Source organism: Pantherophis guttatus, chromosome 7, assembly GCF_059756535.1.
Source record: "Pantherophis guttatus breed Tessera chromosome 7, ASM5975653v1, whole genome shotgun sequence".
In the NCBI taxonomy this organism is placed as follows: domain Eukaryota; kingdom Metazoa; phylum Chordata; class Lepidosauria; order Squamata; family Colubridae; genus Pantherophis; species Pantherophis guttatus.
Genome location: NC_142069.1, coordinates 13886246 through 13905604, shown reverse-complemented (window position 1 = coordinate 13905604; position 19359 = coordinate 13886246). Strand labels below are relative to the sequence as shown.

At 41.7% G+C, this 19359-nt stretch overlaps 1 protein-coding gene across 2 annotated transcripts in view; it reads left to right on the top strand.

Annotated features, from left to right (window-relative positions):
- The window catches only part of DERA (deoxyribose-phosphate aldolase), a 58855-nt gene that overhangs the window by 22037 nt on the left and 17459 nt on the right, over positions 1 to 19359 (top strand). For both annotated transcript variants that reach the window (XM_087873055.1, XM_034402887.3), the window contains exon 6: positions 4960 to 5088. In XM_087873055.1, the coding sequence (XP_087729181.1) occupies positions 4960 to 5088 (129 nt within the window). The remainder of the gene's footprint in view (positions 1 to 4959; positions 5089 to 19359) is intronic.

Here is a 19359-nt window from a genome sequence, read left to right as displayed (position 1 = left end):
AACTGTGGTATTAAAATGGCAAAAAAGTGTTAAACTTGTGAAGAAGTTTCTAAGAGGGATGAAGAAAAGATGATAAGAAATTAATTTGTGGGACGTGATTTGATGGGATTAAATTTCAATATGTTGTTGTTTCTGGTAGCTCTTCATAGATTTTTTTTTCCTGATTAACCTTGAACGATGAGGCTTTAAAGATTTGTTTAGCAATATGAGATAAGACATGAGAAGAAGAGATTTTTTAAAATATATTTTTAGAAAAAGATGATAAATTAGCGTGTAAAATAAATGAAAGAAATATGAAATTGATTTACTTATTTTAAATATATTATTTCTGATAGCTCTTAATGGACTTTTGAGGATTAAGATTGAATGATGAGGATTCATGATTTGCTAATAGATAAAAAATGAGATGGAATGAAGAGATTTTAGGTTGAAATGGTTGACGCTGAGATGGGTGGAATCTTAATTTAATAATTAAAACTAAATAAATAAATAGAAAATTGAAGATAATGTCATTCTTCAGTTGGGTGTACTTAAAGATAGAGAAGAACTTGATGTTGCATTTTCACAGGAATGGCAAGTTTGAGATTAGCAACATGGTTGTTAAGTGAATCTGGCTTCCCCGTGGACTTTGCTTATCACAAGGTCACAAAAGGGGATCATATGACCCTGAGATACCTCAACCCTTATAAATATGAACCAGTTGCCAAGCAGCCAAATTTTGATCACATGACCATGGGGATGTTGCAATGGTCGTAAGTGTGAAAATTGGTCATAAGTCACTTTTTTCAGGGCCATTGTAAAAACTTTGTTTTTTATTTTTTTAATTTTTAAAAGGTTTTTTATAAATAATACAAAATTAAAAAAACATTGGACATAGATATGACATCACTGGTTCCAAACATCTTCCGTCACTTAATAATATTAGTAATATTACTAATATTAGTACTCATATAAACATACAGTTCTTAAGCTTTGATCATTATTTAAACATAATATGATATATTATATAAATACTTTTCCCCTTATTTCTGTATATTTATTTATCTCTTAAACATACGTTAATCTATAATAACTTCTATATTTTTGTTCTAACACTATACATTCGTCTTGGCTACCTTCTTGTTATTTATCCAATCATAAAATTGGTCCCAGATTTTGTAGTACTTAGTTTCGCTTTTATCCTTGAGTTCCAAAGTAAGTCTGTCCATTTCTGCGCAGTTAAAAATTTTCAGTAATATTTCCTCTTCAGTTGGAATATCTTTCTCTTTCCATTTTTGAGTGAAGGCTATTCATGCTGCAGTATGCAGTAATAAATAATTTGTCTCTTTCTTATATTTTCTTTCTATAATTCCCAGTAAGAAAAATTCCGGTTTGACTTCTATATTTGTTGACAAAATTTCTTCCAGCCAGTTCTTTAGTAAATTCCAAAATTTTTGCGTCCCCTTATTCATTTGTGCTAATCTTGTGGGGGGGAGGTGCCACCTATAGAACATATTTTAGAGGTTTTCCTTATAGGAAGTTGCTATTTATTTATTTATTTATTTATTTATTTATTTATTTATTTATTTATTTTAAAAAATTTTATACCGCCCCCTCTCCCGAAGGACTCGGGAGGGTGAACAACCAAAATTAAAAAACATACAATATAAACATTAAAATACTATAAAAACAAAATTAAATTTATATTGGCTTCCCCCAATTTAGAACCCCTTACCCATAAAATTCAGCAATTAAAAGATTTTTAACCCAGCCCGGCTTGCTGAAATAAAAAAGACCTCAGAGCCCGGCGGAAGGTCCAGAGATCCGGGATCAGTCGTATCCCTGGGGGTAGCTGATTCCAGAGGGCGGGTGCCCCCACAGAGAAGGCTCTTCCCCGGAGGGTCGCCAGCCGACATTGCCTGACCGACGGCACCCTGAGGAGGCCCTCTCTGTGGGAGCGTATTGGCCGGTGGGAGGTTATCAGTGGCAGAAGGTGGTCTCATAAATAACCGGGCCCTAAGCTATGGAGCGCTTTGAAGATGAGAACCAATACCTTGAAGCGCACCCGGAAGACCACTGGAAGCCAATGCAGCTCGCGCAGGAGAGGTGTCCCGTGGGAGCGCCATGTCGCCCCCATAAGTACCTGCGCAGCTGCATTCTGCACCAGTTGGAGCCTCCGAGTGCTCCTCAAGGGGAGCCCCATGTAGAGAGCATTGCAGTATGCACATGCTAGTGTGATTTTTAAATTTTCCCCCCATAAACTTTGCCAATTGTGCAAATCGATATTGTGCCCAAAAATATTTACACCAAATTATCATCGTTTCTTTCGCCATTGTAAAAACTTTGAACCGTCACTAAATGTAAGCCGAGGAGTAGCTGTAGAGGAGAAAGATTCTGAAAACGTCTAGTGCATTTCCTTTGCTTCCAAGTTAAACGCATCTGCGTATTTGCTGTTCAGAGAGTCCACTAAAAAGTTTATTTGTGATGGGTTGCGAATTAAGAGAAGCAATCAGCTGCATTTTGAAAGGAATGGCCTTGAATGTTCCTCTCCCTCCTTCAGGCAAACACACACCCTCTCCATTTTATTTTAAATAAATAAATAAATAAAAATAAAAGCTTTATAAAAAGCCTGTGCCAAAGTTGAGGGTCATGTTTGATGGAAAACCCGTTGGGCTCACTGAACAGCCTTTCAGCACTGAATGCAACTCTAAAATCACTGAAAATGTTAAGTACTCGAACGTATGTCCAATTATGCTCATCTTTAAGTTAAATTTGCTGTTACCTATTGTAGTGCATCTTCATAACACTTGAACTATAATTTGTCTAAACCTGGGCTTTAACAATTATTGTAAGTGTTCTCTAATGGATTGGAATATAAAAGCAAGTTATTGTGAGCACCTTATCCATTTTTTTTTTCATTTAGGAATGGAGTCCTTGCACTTGTAAAAAGTCTTTTTTTGGGGGGAGGGATGCTACCTGAGTTCTATTCAGGCGGTGGGGGGGAACCTAAAATTCTTGTGCGTTTTTTTTTTTCCCCTCTAAGAGTAAGCAATAGGAAAGGATAAGAGTTGTGTAAGTCTTGGAATCTGGTCTTGGATCCTTAAGATACTTGAAGATCAGGGAAGTGCTATGATCCCTGTTGCCAAGGTTCAATCAAAGCCCACCCAGTATTTTCAAAGATACACTGCCCTTGAAAAATGGAAATGGTATTCAGTCTCTTGTATACCTGTTAGTCTTCCAGGATAACGAGGCTTTCACCGAAATGATCAACATGTAATAAAACATTAGAAAAAGGATTTTGTTGCCTTTTGTTAGTTGGGCTCCCTATGAATACTGTTGGGCCTTCAGAGAGAGATTGCTTCAACAGGTTTCCCACTGTCAGCTGCTACCTTATACTTGCTTGTGCTTCGCTGCTATGCAGTGTCAGACTGCCCTGAACTGTGGGGAGGGGGGATGAAAGGGAGAAGGGTTGAGGGAAAATGAAAGTAAGCGCTGTACCTCCTCGAGAAGCTGCCTCAAGGTCATCCAGCTGGAAGAAGGAAGGAGTCACATACCAAACCGCACTTGGACTGACCATTATAAAAACATCTTGCTTCAACCTGATTGGTCACGGTGGGTTGGGCAATGAGAGATAGTTAAAAGGAGGAAAAAGTAAGACTTGGGCATTTTGGTGTGCGATTCTCTGTTCGGGCTTTGCAATACTGCAATACACGTGACCAAGGATCATTTCTGTTTAGAGCAGGGGTGTCAAACTCGCGGTCCACGGGCCAGATGCGACATGCACTGGCCACGCTCACCTCCGTTTTAGCAAAGGGGAGGGAAGTCGCAATACGTCACGTGACGACAACATGACGCCGCAAGTTTGATTTGGAGGTTTAAATTGTCGCAAGTCTGACACCCACCCTGTCTTTTGATGATGATGATGATAGTAATAGTAATATCAACATGGACATTGGCATGGTACATAGGACTAGCATTTAACATCATCTTTATTTGCAAATGGACCCCTTAAACATTTTTTTAAAATAAATTGAAAGGAGATGGCAGCCCAGTTCTTTTTTGCCAGAATCTCAATCGTTTCCTCCTGATTTGGATCAGCAGGAAAAAAGCCCTATTATGGACATGATGAGATCAGTTTTGAGTTTAATCTGTGCTTGTTTGTTTTTTGCTGTTTAAATCCAAACTGGAAAAATGATGATAAAGTAAAAGATGCTAGTTTGTTCTTGCTGCTCTCTGAACTTGGGTGTTTACTTTCAGATGTTTCATTAGGTAACATTATTGACATTACCTAATCTACTGATGGCTAACCTTTTTGCCGTCGCGTGCCAAAAACTGGGGGAGCACGGGGGTGGATCACGGGTGTGCTTGCCCACACCCATAATTCAATGCCGCCCTGCCCCCCACGCATGTGCGCATGATTCCCCCATGCTCTCCCTGCTTATGCCACGGTGGACCCAGTACGGCCATTTTTCGCTCTCCAGAGGCTTTCTAGGAGCCTGGGGAGGCCGAAAACGGCCTTCCCCACCCCCAAGAGGCCCTCCGGCCCATTTCCTGACTTCCGGTGGGCCCAGAAGGCCTGAAAATCAGCTGGCCAGTGTGCTCATGCACGCTGGAGCTGAGGTAGGGCAACGCTCGTGTGCCCACAGATATGGCTCCGCGTGCCACCTGTGGCACATGTGCCATAGATTCACCATCACTTATGTTTTCCCCAAAATAAGACATCCCCTGATAATAAGCCCAATGGGGTTTTTAGCGCAGGGCAATAAGGCCAAGCGCTTATTTCAGGGTTCAAAAAAATATAAGACAGGGTCTTATTTTCAGGGAAACATGGTAGTCATATACCGAAACATCTGCAAGCAAATGACCAAACCTAGAGGGCACCATTGTTCAACCCAAAAACTATATGTATTCTCTTCAGTTAAAGGATACTAACAAGGTTTTTTTTCCCCTCTACTTTTATTTATTTATTATTCTTTCCAGACCTTTATGAAGAAATCTGTCAATTCCGCAAGGCCTGTGGCGACATTCACCTGAAAACTATCTTGGGGACAGGAGAGCTGGGATCGCTTACAAATGTCTACAAAGCCAGTCTTGTAGCCATGATGGCAGGTAACTTCCACATCTTCGGATTAGGTAGTGTTTGCAACGGATTGCCACTTTGTGGAATGCTTCAGTTCTTTAAACCAGCCAACCATTTGACCTTTCTAATAAACTCCATTCTGTTCTTCCTTTTCTCTATTTTCCTTTTTTTTTTTTTTCTCCTCTAGGCCAGGGGTATCAAACTCGATTTCATTGAGGGCCACATCAGGGTTGTGTTTGACCTCAGGTGGCCAGGGTGGGTGTGGCCAGGGTGGGTGTGGCCAGCTCGACGTCACTTGTGTTGGGCGCCTGTGGTGGCCCAAGCGCTCTGCCAGCGAAAATGGGCTCCCGAGCTCCGTTTTTGGCTGCAACGGCTTCCTGCAAGACCCTCCTGAGCTCCATTTTCACTAGCAGAGGCACTGTGGGCCGGTCCTTTTTCCAGAGCGGCTCCGTGGGCCAGATCTAAGCACCCTGTGGGCCTTGAGTTCGACACCCCTGCTCTAGCAGTCAGCAGTTCTTGCCTTGGACATGCTGAGCTTTCATTGAACTGTTTTAGATCATTCTCTCTGCCACTCCCACCCCGGCATATTATGCTAAGCCAAAATCTATTTTCTTATGTTTTGTTTTACCATATTGGTTCTAGACCAGTATGTCAAACTGGAGGCCCACGGGCCAGATGTGTCACGCGCAGGCCACGTCCACCCCAGCTCCGCAAAGGCAAAAACCGTCATGATATGTCACAATACGTCACGTGACGCGATCAAGTTTGACACCTGTTTTTCTAGACCATCTATACTCGTGGTACATTATTTAGCATGTTGTGCGAAGACAACCAATTATAGTTTAATAAGCCATGGTTGATGGCAGTATCTGCTGTGTGAACCCAGTAAATGGTGGCATTTGTTAAATAGTTACAGGTAGTCCTCGTTTAGCAATTACAGTTGGAATCAGCCACTCTGTCACTAAGTGAAGTGGTCACTCAATGAAACCACCACTGTGCTTATGCTTTTATTCAGCTTTCTTTGCTTTACAGACCTGTGAAGGTCATAAATGCGAGGACTGGTGGCAAAGTTACATTTTGATCACTGTTGTAATTGCAAATGGTTCTTAAATGAGTCAGTTATTAAGTGAGGACTGTCTATATTCAAAGCATGATTTAGGGCACTACAAAAACCAGAGGAGTTATGACTCAGTCAATGGTTGAAGTGGAAGCTATACTCTTTAAATAGGTGGAGGAAAAAAAAGACACCAACTTTTCTCTGGATCTACTTTGTAGCTTGATTCCAGAAGTTATCAGTACTCTAATTAATTGCATAAATATTGAGAACTGCTTAAAATTATCTAAAACCTCTTCCCATCCACTCTATGAGTTTAAAGGGAAGGGCATTAGATCTCAGTAGATTTCTGTACCCACTTTTCATTTAGAATTTCATTTAGGAATAATACATTACCCTTCATCCGTTGTGTTTCCCCACAACAATAGAATAGAATAGAATAGAATAGAATAGAATAGAATAGAATAGAATAGAATAGAATAGAATAGAATAGAATAGAATTCTTTATTGGCCAAGTGTGATTGGACACAGGAGGAATTTGTCTTGGTGCATACGCTCTCGGAGTACGTGAAAGGAAAGATACATTCGTCAAGAATCATAAGGTACAACACTTAATGATAGTCATAGGGAAACAGTCAATATAAATCGTAAGGATACCAGCAACAAGGTTACAGTCATATAGTCATAAGTGAGAGGAGATGGGTGATAGGAACGATGAGAAGATTACCCTGTTTCCCCCAAAATAAGACATCTCCTGATAATAAGCCCAATCGGGCTTTTGAGTGCATGGCAATAAGGCCAAGCGCTTATTTCAGGGTTCAAAAAAATATAAGACAGGGTCTTATTTTTGGGGAAACATGGTAATAGTAATGCAGACTTAGTAACTAGTTTGACAGTGTTGAGGGAATTATTTGTTTAGCAGAGTGATGGCGTTCGGGAAAAAACTGTTCTTGTGTCTAGTTGTTCTGGTGTGCAGTGCTCTATAGCGTCGTTTTGAGGGTAGGAGTTGAAACAGTTTGTGTTTCAGGATGCGAGGGGTCTGTAAATATTTTCACAGCCCTCTTTTTGACTCGTGCAGTATACAGGTCTTCAGTGGAAGGCAGGTTGGTAGTAATAGTGATAGGTTTTGGCAAGGCTCGGTTCCCCTGTTGCTTGCTGTTTAGCTCCCGAATGTTTCGTTACCAAACTAGGTAACATCTTCAGTGGGGGGTTTGGGATGAAGTGTCTTGAGTTTTTGGGTCAAGACACTTCACCCCAAAACCCCGCTGAAGATGTTCGCTAGTTTGGTAATGAAACATCCGGGAGCTAAACAGTAAGCTTTGAGAACAAACCCCCTGTCAAAACTTACAAGCTATGAATATTCTCAACAATCTGAGACAGGTTGGGCAAAGAGCAAGTGACTGATCCAAAGTCACACAAGGAATTTGTGTCGATAAAGATAGATCAACATTTGAGTCTTCCTGCCTTTAGTCCAGCATACCACACTGGCTCATTGACAGGAGCTCTTTTGAGTGGTGCTTCTAATACAGGGTTACTGTCTTATTTTAATGTTTTCTGAGAAGTAGGTGCTATTTTTTAAAGTTATAATCCCATTCATCCAATTAGCTATTCAAAGTTAACGTTTAGGATGAACGTTGAGGATGAACGTTGATTCCTCTACATTTTTAGTCCTGTAGTTTCACTGAAATACAGCAGATGGCGCTGCTGTTTACACAATTCCTTTTTTTTTCTGTATGCTACACACACACACACACACACCACACACACACACACACACACAGGGCCAGATTTTCCTATAGGCTAACTAGGCTTCAGCCTAGGGCCTCAAGATCAAGAGGGGCCTACATTCAAATTGTTAGCAAAATTAAAATTACACTTTCACTATAGGTGAAAGGGCCTCATAAGTGGAATAGCCTAGGGCCTCTTTTCATCTAAATCCGGCCCTGCACACACACACACACACACACACACACACACACACACACACACACAGGTATTGCTGTGTATCCTTATAAAAATACTTTTAAGTTTAACATCTACCCAAAGGGAAATCTTACCTTCCCCCCCCCGAAATAATTTAACTTTAAATAAAAGGGTCCTTTTAGGTTTGCTGAGAGTAGGGTAACAATGCAAATCAGATCATTTATCTTCAGAAATTTTTAGGGACTAAATTGTGTCGCATCACTCTTGTCTTCTGAGTTCTAAGATCGTAATACTGAGAATTATGGGTTTTCTCATTCACGTTTAAAAATTAAGAAATTTTAAAAATTAAAAAATTAAAAAAATTAATCAAAAATTTAAAATTTAAAAATTAAGTGCATAATGCCGTTTTTGGGTTCCATGAAAGTATAGAAATTGTGTTCAGGCCTTATACTTATACTTAAAATGATTAATATTTAACCTTGCCACATGTGTTTCATTAATTATTGCTTACGACAGAAGTTGTTATCTTTCCAAAGCCCCTGCCATCAGTGTGTGTGTATGTTAGTTACTTTATAAGCTAAGATGCAAATTTTTCCTGATATCTCAGCTGTTTTATTTTATATTCTTCTTTTTTTTTAAAAAAAAGTGTATGTTTATTTATTATGAATTCAGGAAGCACTATACAAGCATGTTTCAGGTAGTTTGGCATTTTGTGTTGTTCATTCCCGATTTGTAGAATTGCATGCAAATATGCCATGCCTTCCTGGTTATTGGGAGGTAAGGAATGAGGAAAGTCTATTTTTCCTTCCTTCCTTCCCTCCCTCCCTCCCTCCTTTGATTGATATGGTGCCCATTTCCCCTATAAGGCAGCTCTGAGCAGTTTACAGATCATAATATAAATAGAAAAACAATTAAAATGTTAAAACTATGCAAATTAAAAATGTCAAACTATGCAAAAAACCTGAAGCCAGGAGACGGAACAGCATGGAGGATGAAGTCTTTTCACCAACCTCCAGCAGTGAACATCCCCCTCAGACTCCCAAGCCTATCTTCCTTCCCTCCTTCCTTGCTTCCTTCCTTCTTTCCTTGCTTCCTTCCTTCCTTCCTCCCTCCCTCCCTCCCTCCCTCCCTCCCTCCCACTGCTTCCTTCCTTCCTTCTTCCCTCCCTCCCTCCCACTGCCTCCTTCCTTCCTTCCTTCCTTCCTTCCTTCTTCCCTCCCACTGCTTCCCTCCTCCCTCCCTCCCTCCCACTGCTTCCTTCCTTCCTTCTTCCCTTCCTCCCACTGCTTCCTTCCTCCCTCCCTCCCTCCCTCCCTCCCACTGCTTCCTTCCTCCCTCCCTTCCTCCCTCCCACTGCTTCCTTCCTTCCTTCTTCCCTTCCTCCCACTGCTTCCTTCCTCCCTCCCTCCCACTGCTTCCTTCCTTCCTTCTTCCCTCCCACTGCTTCCCTCCTCCCTCCCTCCCTCCCACTGCTTCCTTCCTTCCTTCTTCCCTTCCTCCCACTGCTTCCTTCCTCCCTCCCTCCCTCCCTCCCACTGCTTCCTTCCTCCCTCCCTTCCTCCCTCCCACTGCTTCCTTCCTTCCTTCTTCCCTTCCTCCCACTGCTTCCTTCCTCCCTCCCTCCCACTGCTTCCTTCCTTCCTTTTTCCCTCCCTCCCACTGCTTCCTTCCTTCCTTCTTTCCTCCCTCCCTCCCACTCCTTCCTTCCTTCCTCCCTCCCTCCCTCCCACTGCTTCCTTCCTTCCTTCCTTCCTTCTTCCCTCCCTCCCACTGCTTCCTTCCTTCCCTCCCTCCCTCCCTCCCAATGTTCTCAACTTTTTTTATATAACAAAGGGACCCTTAGTTTTAATGGCATAGCAGGAGAAGACTTCAAAACTTAGTAGGGCCAAAGTACGAGTAAGTATAGCGATTGAAATTTGATGTAATCTAAATAAACTAACTAACTAACTAACTAAATATTATTAATATAATGTATTTGTATATCTATCAATATTTCACTACATGCTGGGACTTCATTTCCACTCCTGGGCATTTTAAGGGTACTCCTATGTATCTTCAGTTATAGCCACATGGTGATAGTTCAGTAGAAGTTCTAAGCCTCATGTTAATAAGGCTTCTTGCTATATAAGATCTTCATTTATCTGATCTTGAAGAAATTTCTGGGAAGGCACTGTGATTTCTACTTAATGTTACTTCTTTCAGACAAAGACTCAAAAATATCTTCCCAAGTCTGCCACTTTTGAGCTACCATCTGTATAATGCACCACACCATTAATGAAGTTTGGAACTTCTTATAATACTATTTTTATTCTGTTTTAGTTTGTTATATTTGTTCTTAGTTATTTTTCAGATTCTATTCTACTTATTATTTTCATATATCTATTCCTTCTCTCTCTCTCTCTCTCTGTGTGTGTGTGTGTATAACACCTCCTCTCTCTCTCTCTCTCTTTCTTCCTTTCTTTTTCTTTCTTTCTTTCTCTCTCTCCTTCTTTCCTTTTTCATTTCGTGTATATATACAAAAGGTATATATACAAAAGGAACTAAGGAGAAATTTCCTGACAGTTAGAACAATTAATCAGTGGAACGACTTGCCTCCAGAAGTTGTGAATGCTCCAATATTGGAAGTTTTTAAGAAGATGTTAGATAACCATTTGTCTGAAGTGGTGTAGGGTTTCCTGCCTAAGCAGGGGGTTGGACTAGAAGACCTCCAAGGTCCCTTCCAACTCTTATATTATATTATATTATATTATATTATATTATATTATATTATACTATACTATACTATACTATACTATACTACACTACACTACACTACACTACACTACACTACACTACACTACACTACACTATACTATACTATACTATATTATTATATTTCTAATATATACATATATATATATATAGAGAGAGAGAGAGAGAGAGAGAGGGAGAGAGAGAGAGAGAGAGAGAGAGAGAGAGAGAGAGATCTTGAGAACTGAAGAAGCTTCTTGGATGAGAAGCGAAATGTCTTCAAGAAAAAGCGAAGTCCAGTTGCCTTTTGAAAAAGTATCTTTGGATCATTGGATTAGAAAATACTGCTGGGTGAACCTGAGCCACCACAGCATTTTGTGTTCATTTAAATTCGCTGGTGAATAATTTAAAGGATCCTGTTTACTTTTTAATACAAGTGAGAGATATAAATTGTCTTTGTGTGGGTATTATTACATACAGCTGCCAGCGAACAGATGCTTGGAGTTCTTAAATGGATATTTTAGTCTACCAGAAGTTACAGGAGTGAAAATCAAAACTTTTTTCTTTCTTTCATTTACACTCCCACCCATTCTTTTAAAATTGATTTTCTGACATGATATAACACGCTATTTTTATATAGTTCACACACGTACAAGAATTCCTTATAAAAACTTAATTTGCTTTGTGCTACTTTTTTGGGTGTTTTGGGAGGGCAGGGACTGAGTTTTCATGATGAGGATGAGGATGGTGATGATGATAGACTATCTTAATATATAGCTCTTAATTAAGCTTCATTTATTCTTCTGAGCCCAACACACCCCAACATTCACTCCTCTATTAATACGACATATTAATACAGTTGTTACCCAGATGATCAATTTAAACCATTAACCGGTGTAAAATAAAAACTATATCCCCTGCAATTTATTAGGTAAGATGTATCAAACCAAAAGTAATATTTAAAACAAACTTAAATATACCTCTCTTTATATCTTGCTTTCATCAGAGCAACACAAAATTTAGCTACTGCATACTTGTTGTTGTTGTTAGTTGCGAAGTCGTGTTCGACCCATCGTGACTCCATGGACAATGTTCCTCCAGGCCTTCCTGTCCTCTACCATCCTCTGGAATCCATTTAAGCTGACGCCGACTGCTTCAGTGACTCCATCCAGCCACCTCGTTCTCTGCCGTCCCCTTCTTCTTTTGCCCTCAATCGTTCCCAGCATTAGGCTCTTCTCCAGGGAGTCCTTCTTTCTCATTAGGTGGCCAAAGTATTTGAGTTTCCTCTTCAGGATCTGGCCTTCTAAAGAGCAGTCAATGTTGATCTCCTCTAGGACTGACCGGTTTGATCGCCTTGCAGTCCACTGCATACTACCGCTACTATTTTAGTGTCAGAGCAAAGGTCCCACTAAACAAGCCACAAGTCATTTTTAGCTACTGTGAAGTCCTTGGTGCTCTTCTTCGAGCTTGGTTGTTTTCTTGCAAACGTTTCATTGTCAAACTAGGCAGCATCATCAGTGCACTGATGATGTTAACCTAATTTGGTAATGAAGTGTCTTCAAGAAAGTTACCAAGCTGAGAGAGCACCAAGGACCTCACAGTGCAACCCTAAACTACACATACTCTCTTCTATTTTTCACTCCCCTGAAAAAACATGCTCTATAAACCTGCACACTTTTATTCACTTACACAGACCAAACAGGGAGAAAAAAGATTGCCTTTCTCCTGAACTGGATGAAAAGGAGTTGGGAGATTTCAAAGAGCTCTTTATGGGAGAAATTTAGGTCTTCCAATGCCATGCCTCCATTTTTTTTTTTATACTATTCGCAGATACAGAATACAGAATAACAGAGTTGGAAGGGACCTTATAGGTCCGTGATGGTGAACCTGTGGCACGCGTGCCACAAGTGGCACGCATAGCAATATCTGTGGGCACGCGAGTTTAAGTCTGGTGCGCATGCGGGCGCCAGCCAGCTGATTTTCGGGCCTTCTGGGCCCATCGGAAGTAGGGAAACAGGGTGTTTCCTGCCTCCAGAGGGCCTTGGGGAGTGGTGGGGAAGGCCTGTTTTTCTCTCTCTCCAGGCTCCAGAGTCTTTCTAGGAGCTTGGGGAGGGCAAAAATGGTCTTCCCCACCCTCCCGGAGGCCCTCCAGTGGCCAGAAACGGAGGTCCCACCAGAAGTAGACAAACATACCATTTCCGACCTCCAGGGGGGTTGGGAAGGCCATTTTCGCCCTCCCCAAGCTCCGAGAACAGTGATGCTAACCTTTTTGCCATCATGTGCCAGGAGCGGGGGGGAGGGGGGACCCCACTCCCCCCACCCCCGCTCCTGGCATGCGATGGCATGGTGGGCCCGGTAGGCCCATTTTTTTCTCTCCCCAGCCTCAGAGCCTTTCTAGGACGGAGATGGCGAACCTATGGCACGTGTGCCAGAGGTGGCACGTAGCGCCCTTTCTGATGGCACACGAGATATAGCCCCAGTTCAGCTCCGCTGCGCATGTGCGCGCGCCTCCCGCCAGTCAGCTGGTCTTCGGGTCTCTAGCACACATGCGCAGGGGGCAGGGCGGATGTGGGTGGGCTGCGCACGCATGTATGGGGGCATGTGGCACATGGGGGATGCACACAGGTGTGGGGGAGGGGCACATGTGCGGGGGCCACATGCACATTGCATTTTGGGGATTAGGGCATGCGCGTTTTGGGCACTTGGTCCGGAAAGGCACTGCCCTAAACCATTTCTGACAGATGGCTGCCCAGACTCTTCTTGAAAGCTTCCAGTGATGAAGCTCCCACAACTTCTGAAGACAAGCTGCTCCATTGGTTGATTGTTCTCACGGTCAGAAAATTTCTCCTTATTTCTAGGTTGAATCTCTCCTTGTTCAGTTTCCATCCATTATTCCTTGTCTTGCCTTCCGGTGCCTTGGAAAATAGGTTGAATCCCCTCCTCTCTGTGGCAGCCTCTCAAATATTGGAACACTGCTATCATGTCTCCCCTGGTCCTTCTCTTCATTAACTAGCCATGCCCAGTTCCTGCAACCGTTCTTCATGTTTTAGCTTCCAGTCACCTAATCATCCTGGTTGCTCTTCTCTGCACTCTCTATATCATTGTGTCTGTGCTGATTCTCACAAATTTTCACACTTGGTTCTGGATTTTCAGTCTAGTTTTAGTGTCTGACTCTTGGCCATCAGTCTCTCTCACCCCAGCTCACCTCACAGGGCTGTTGTGGGAAAAATAGGAGAAAAAGGTGTATTAGGTATGCCTTCAGTTACTTATACAGTAATAAAGGATAAAAAAATCAAATAATGGGAGTGAGAGAGAATATAATAGCTGAGAATAGAGACTAGAATAAAATTTGAGTAATTTATATGTATTTCATATCGTAGTGGCAAAGATTTTGTTGGTGTTGCTTGGCATCTCATATAAACCTATTTCTACCTTTCCGACTTATTAGTGGATCAGCCTCAATCTTATTTGAATAGGCTGGTTTGACTTAGATAGTTGGTGTGATTCAGTGATTGGAACTGATTCAGAAAATAAAATTGCAATCATTTCCGTCTTCCCAATCGCCGAGCCTGTTCAAAGGCATTTGATTCAGCTTTTTGATTTAGAGGACTGATTCTTTTGAAATTAAGTGTATGAATTGAAAACTTAAAGAGTTTGAACAAGCTGGTGGATTCAATGCTGTTTCTTGGCTTCTACTTTCTGTTCTTCTGTTTGATGGTTGTTGGTTTTATGTATTTGTTTTATTTTTAGTAAAATCTTAGTTGTACAAATCTCCATTCAGCAGTCTGTGGGTGTAATGGATAAAATCTGAATTTGCCAAATGCATCTCCTCTATTTTTTTAGTTTTGTGCTCTGCACATTGAAGAATTATATTCACCGATAGGTACCAATAGCAGCCACAATGATGTAAATGAAAATGGCAGGAATTACTTAAAGGTAAAGGTTCCCCTCGCACATATGTGCTAGTCGTTCCTGACTCTAGGGGGCTCATCTCCGTTTCAAATCTGAAGAGCCAGCACTGTCTTAAGACGTCTCCATGGTCATGTGGCCAGCATGACTCAACGCCAAAGGTGGTCCCTTTTTTCTACTTGCATTTTTTACGTGTTTTCGAATTGCTAGTTTGGCAGAAGCTGGGACAAGTAAAGGGAGCTCACCCCGTTACGCGGAACTAGGGATTCGAACCGCTGAACTGCCGACCTTTCAATCAACAAGCTCAGTGTCTTAGCCACTGAGCCACCACATCCCTTATGGGAATTACTTATTTGATACTTAATTGATTTGATATGTGACTTGTGTTATTTGTGTGGTAACTTCATGACACATACACAGTCTCTTGCTCTCCCCTGCAAAGACCCAGGTAGTCTGTCTCTTAGATTGTACCTCTGAGATTGGATGGCCAAAATTCTTTCCCTCTTTTTTCTATTTTTGTGGAAAATAAGCTTTCACAGCTATTTTCTTTAAATTTCTTCATTTTCCCCAAATTGGAGAGGAAACAGCCACAACCTGCAGATTCCCTAGAAACCAAACAAATAATGCAGTAATGAAAACAAACGTGGTCTCTGGCCTCATAAAGTTTGTTCATTTTTGTGGTAATGTTCAGTTTTGGTGATCTTGCAAGAACGTGACTTCATATTTGCAAGTGTGTTTTCACCATCTTGCATTTATAAAGATGATGGTTAGAAACACACAAACAGGCAATAAACAAATAAACATTGTCTGGTGGTCATCGTAAGAGTCTTATCAAGATGAATTAGGGAGAAAGTGATGTTCAAAACAGCCCTCAGTCTTCGGCCAATCTATTGTGGTGCCGAAACTGAAAAACTTGGTAGATTGTGGTTTACAGTTCTAAGCACGGTTTATAATTCTAAGCACTGTTCCAATATTTGAGGGGCTCCTACAAAGACGAGTGGGGGGTCAAAGTATTTTCCAAAGCACCAAAAGGTAAGACAAGAAACTATGGTTGGAAACTAACCAAGGAGAGAAGCAAGGAGAAATTTCCTAACCATGAGAGCAGTTAACCGATGGAATTGTTTGCCTTCAGAAGTTGTGGGTGCTCCATCACTAAAGATTTTCAACAAGAGACTGGACAACCATTTGTCTGAAATGATATAGGGTCTCTTTCTCTAGCAGTGGGTTGGACTAAAAGACCTCCGAGGTCCCTTCCAACTATTGGTCTATGTTCTAAGTGTAACCTCTGCATTGCCGGAAAGTGTAAAAACTCCAAACATCATTCAGGGGGGCTTTTTATCAGGTTTGCCTGATACGCCAGTTGCTCCCCTTTCTGGATCGGGACTCCTTATGCACAGTCACGCATGCCCTAGTCACTTCTCACCTGGACTACTGTAACACTCTCTACATGGGGCTCCCCTTGAGGAACACCCGGAGGCTCCAACTGGTCCAGAACGCGGCCGCGCAGGTGATTATGGGAGCGACTTGGCGCTCCCATGTAACACCTCTCCTGCGCGAGCTGCACTGGCTCCCAGTGGTCTTCCGGGTGCGCTTCAAGGTATTGGTTCTCACCTTTAAAGCGCTCCATGTCTTAGGGCCAGGCTATTTACGAGACCGCCTTCTGCAACCGATAACTTCCCACCGGCCAATACGCTCTCACAGAGACGGCCTCCTCAGGGTGCCGTCTGTCAAGCAATGTCGGCTGGCGGCCCCCAGGGCGAGAGCCTTCTCTGTGGGGGCACCCGCCCTCTGGAATGAGCTCCCTCCCGGAATACGACTGATCCCGGACCTCCGTACTTTCCGCAAGGCCCTGAAGACTTTTTTATTCTACCAAGCTGGCCTAGCCTAAAAGGTCTTATGGGTTAGTTTTTTAAATTGTATAGATGTGGGGTTTTAAATTGGGAGGCCGATCGATTTAATTTATTTTAGTTATTTTTAACTTTTGTATTATATGTATCTTAATTCCGGCTGTCCACCGCCCTGAGTCCTTCAGGAGAAGGGCGGTATATAAATTTAAATAAATAAATAAATAATTCAGATTCCCACCTTTAAAATCCATCTTATCTAAAACTTAGAAATGAGAACTAAGAGAAAATATTTGCCTCGTAGCCCTCACTCATTACACTCCCCACATCTCAGTTACAAAAATATACTTATTTGGAGCTAGTCTCTCTAGCTATGTGAATCCGTAATAGACCGAGTGTGTTGAAAGCTCTATTAGGATAAGTCACAGGGACATAACATTTCCTTTTAAAGCTTAGTTGTTTATTCTGAGCAAAAATAAAAATGAGCCTTTTTGGTGGAGGCTTTGAAGTTGGACACAGAAGTGTTTGGGCATTCAAACTTTAAAGCCCAAAGGTTCAAATCCGAATATATTTCTGCCTTCCTTTAAGGCATGCTCTTTTATTACAGTTCAAGTGCTTTTATTGGGAACTATTGAAAAATACACTGAAGTTGACATTGAAGTGTGATGATCTTGGGTGCGTGTGTGTTTTTTATATCCGCCTTTTAAAAAAAGTTAACGCTTAAAATTCATAGCACTTTCAAAGGAGCCTAATTTTCCTGCTTGCTTTGTTCAGTGTAATATATTTTTCTCAATCCATTTCGAGCAGCTCGTTTTTTCCATTTCAGCAACTTTCCTGCCAGTTTGGTAGACAATAGGGTTTTTTTTTATTAATAAAATTAGCTAACAACTTATTGCTGACACCGGAAAATAGCAAAGTTAAATCGGGTTTTGGGAAATATCTGTATCTTATACAATATTGCTTTTGGGGTTGGGGGGGGGGTTGTTTGAAAACATTTGAGGCTGCAGTTTTGACAAAGCTAAGCATTGGTGTATTTTGTTCAAAATAAAAAAAATCAGTATTTTGATGGGAGGCCAACGAAAATCATATTTACTGGATCGGAGAAAGAGGTGTTTCACTTCAAAGCAAGTTGCAAAATAGGCAAATGATAACTATTTATTTAACTATTATTATACTGTAATAATAATAACATTTTTTTCTGTCAGTTGCTTTCATTTTTTAGATTACATTGATGTGTACCAGATATTTATAATGACAAGAACAGTAGTTTTTTTTTTTGTGAGTTTGATTTAAGAGATATCTTTACCATTCTTCTGTGAAGAGTGCCCAAAATAGTTTTCATAAAAACCATAAAAACGGCTCTCCATGCCAACAACTTAAAAAGCAGGACACGGAAAAGAAAAAAAAAGTTTGAGGGAAACCGAGCCACCAATTTTTAAAGGTGTACAGGTAGTCCTTAACTTTCAACCATTTAATGACCATTCAGAGTTTCTGTGGCTCTGAAAAAATGATTTATGAACATTTTCCACATGACCGATTCAGCATCCTTATAGTCACATGATCCGAATTTGGATGCCTGGCAACTGGCATGCAGTTATGACAGTTGAGGTGTCCCGAGGTCATGTGATCCAGATGTCAACTTGCAAAGCTTTCAAGTTGCCATGAGCAGGAGGGAGGGAGAACTGATGGAGCTGATTGATTTCCCTAACTGAAACTACATTCCACAGATGCCTTTCTACTGCAATCAGTAGGAGAGCTTTGGATTTCACAGTCAGTCAAAGTGGTTAATTGGAGAATGTGATTTATGACATGGCCAGGGAGGAGGGGAAAGACAGGTTCATGTGGGAATGTAAATCTACGTGGGATTAGTTCTAACTGCCAAAATGGTGCTCCTAATAAATGACTGTATTTCTTTTGAAGTTTGGCTCGTGGCTCATGAATTAATTAGGGCATCTTTCGGAAACTTCACATCAGGGGTGAAATCCAGCAGGTTCTGACAGGTTCTGGAGAACTGGTAGCAGAAATGTTGAGTAGTTCGGAGAACCGGCAAATGCCACTTCTTTTTCAGACCAAAAACCCTCTTTATTTTCCTCTTGTGAATTAATTGCATTCACCCATCAAAAAGTCCAGGCATTAGTCCTTCAAGGAGTTAACTGCAGTATAGACCTTATCAGTTCCTTGGGATAGTTTCAAGGCCGTGAGCTCCCAAGACGAAAGGCTGCAAATTAAGTTTTACCAAGCAGTCTCTGTGGCACGAAACGCAATGAGCAAAATCTTCAGAAATAAGAACTGTTGTCTCCTACAACAACCACTCCCCTTTCCTTCTACTTATTCCACAGCCAGGGAGGAGCCATTCAGCATCCACGTGTGCTTTGTTTCCCAAGTCGACTCCTTGTCCTCTGTTGTTTCCTCTCCTAACTGCTCTGCGCATATGTGCATCTGGAACAGGTCCCAGCTGTTCTTCCTCCTCACTTATCTCAGCCTCCAAAGGCAGCTGCCTCTCTGGTGGCTGAGAAATGTTGGATGGCCCTGGCTCTATCTCTGCGTCCGACGCAGAGCATCCATCAGAGCCTTCCCCAGACTCCAGAACTGGCCCAAATTCCTCCCCAACCTCCTCATCTTCCGAGTCTGCCGCCAGCTCCTCTAGCAACTGGCAGGCCACAACAGACATGCTCCTTTCTTCCATGAAAAAGCCTTTCCTTCTCATAGTCTGGCAGGATACGGGTGGGTTGCATCCTGTTTTCACCTGAGAATGGAGAGGTGAGATGGCTTTTGCTTAATGTTGAGCCCACCGAATTTGGATTTTCCTAAGAGAAATTGGAAGAGATGCCAAGGTGATA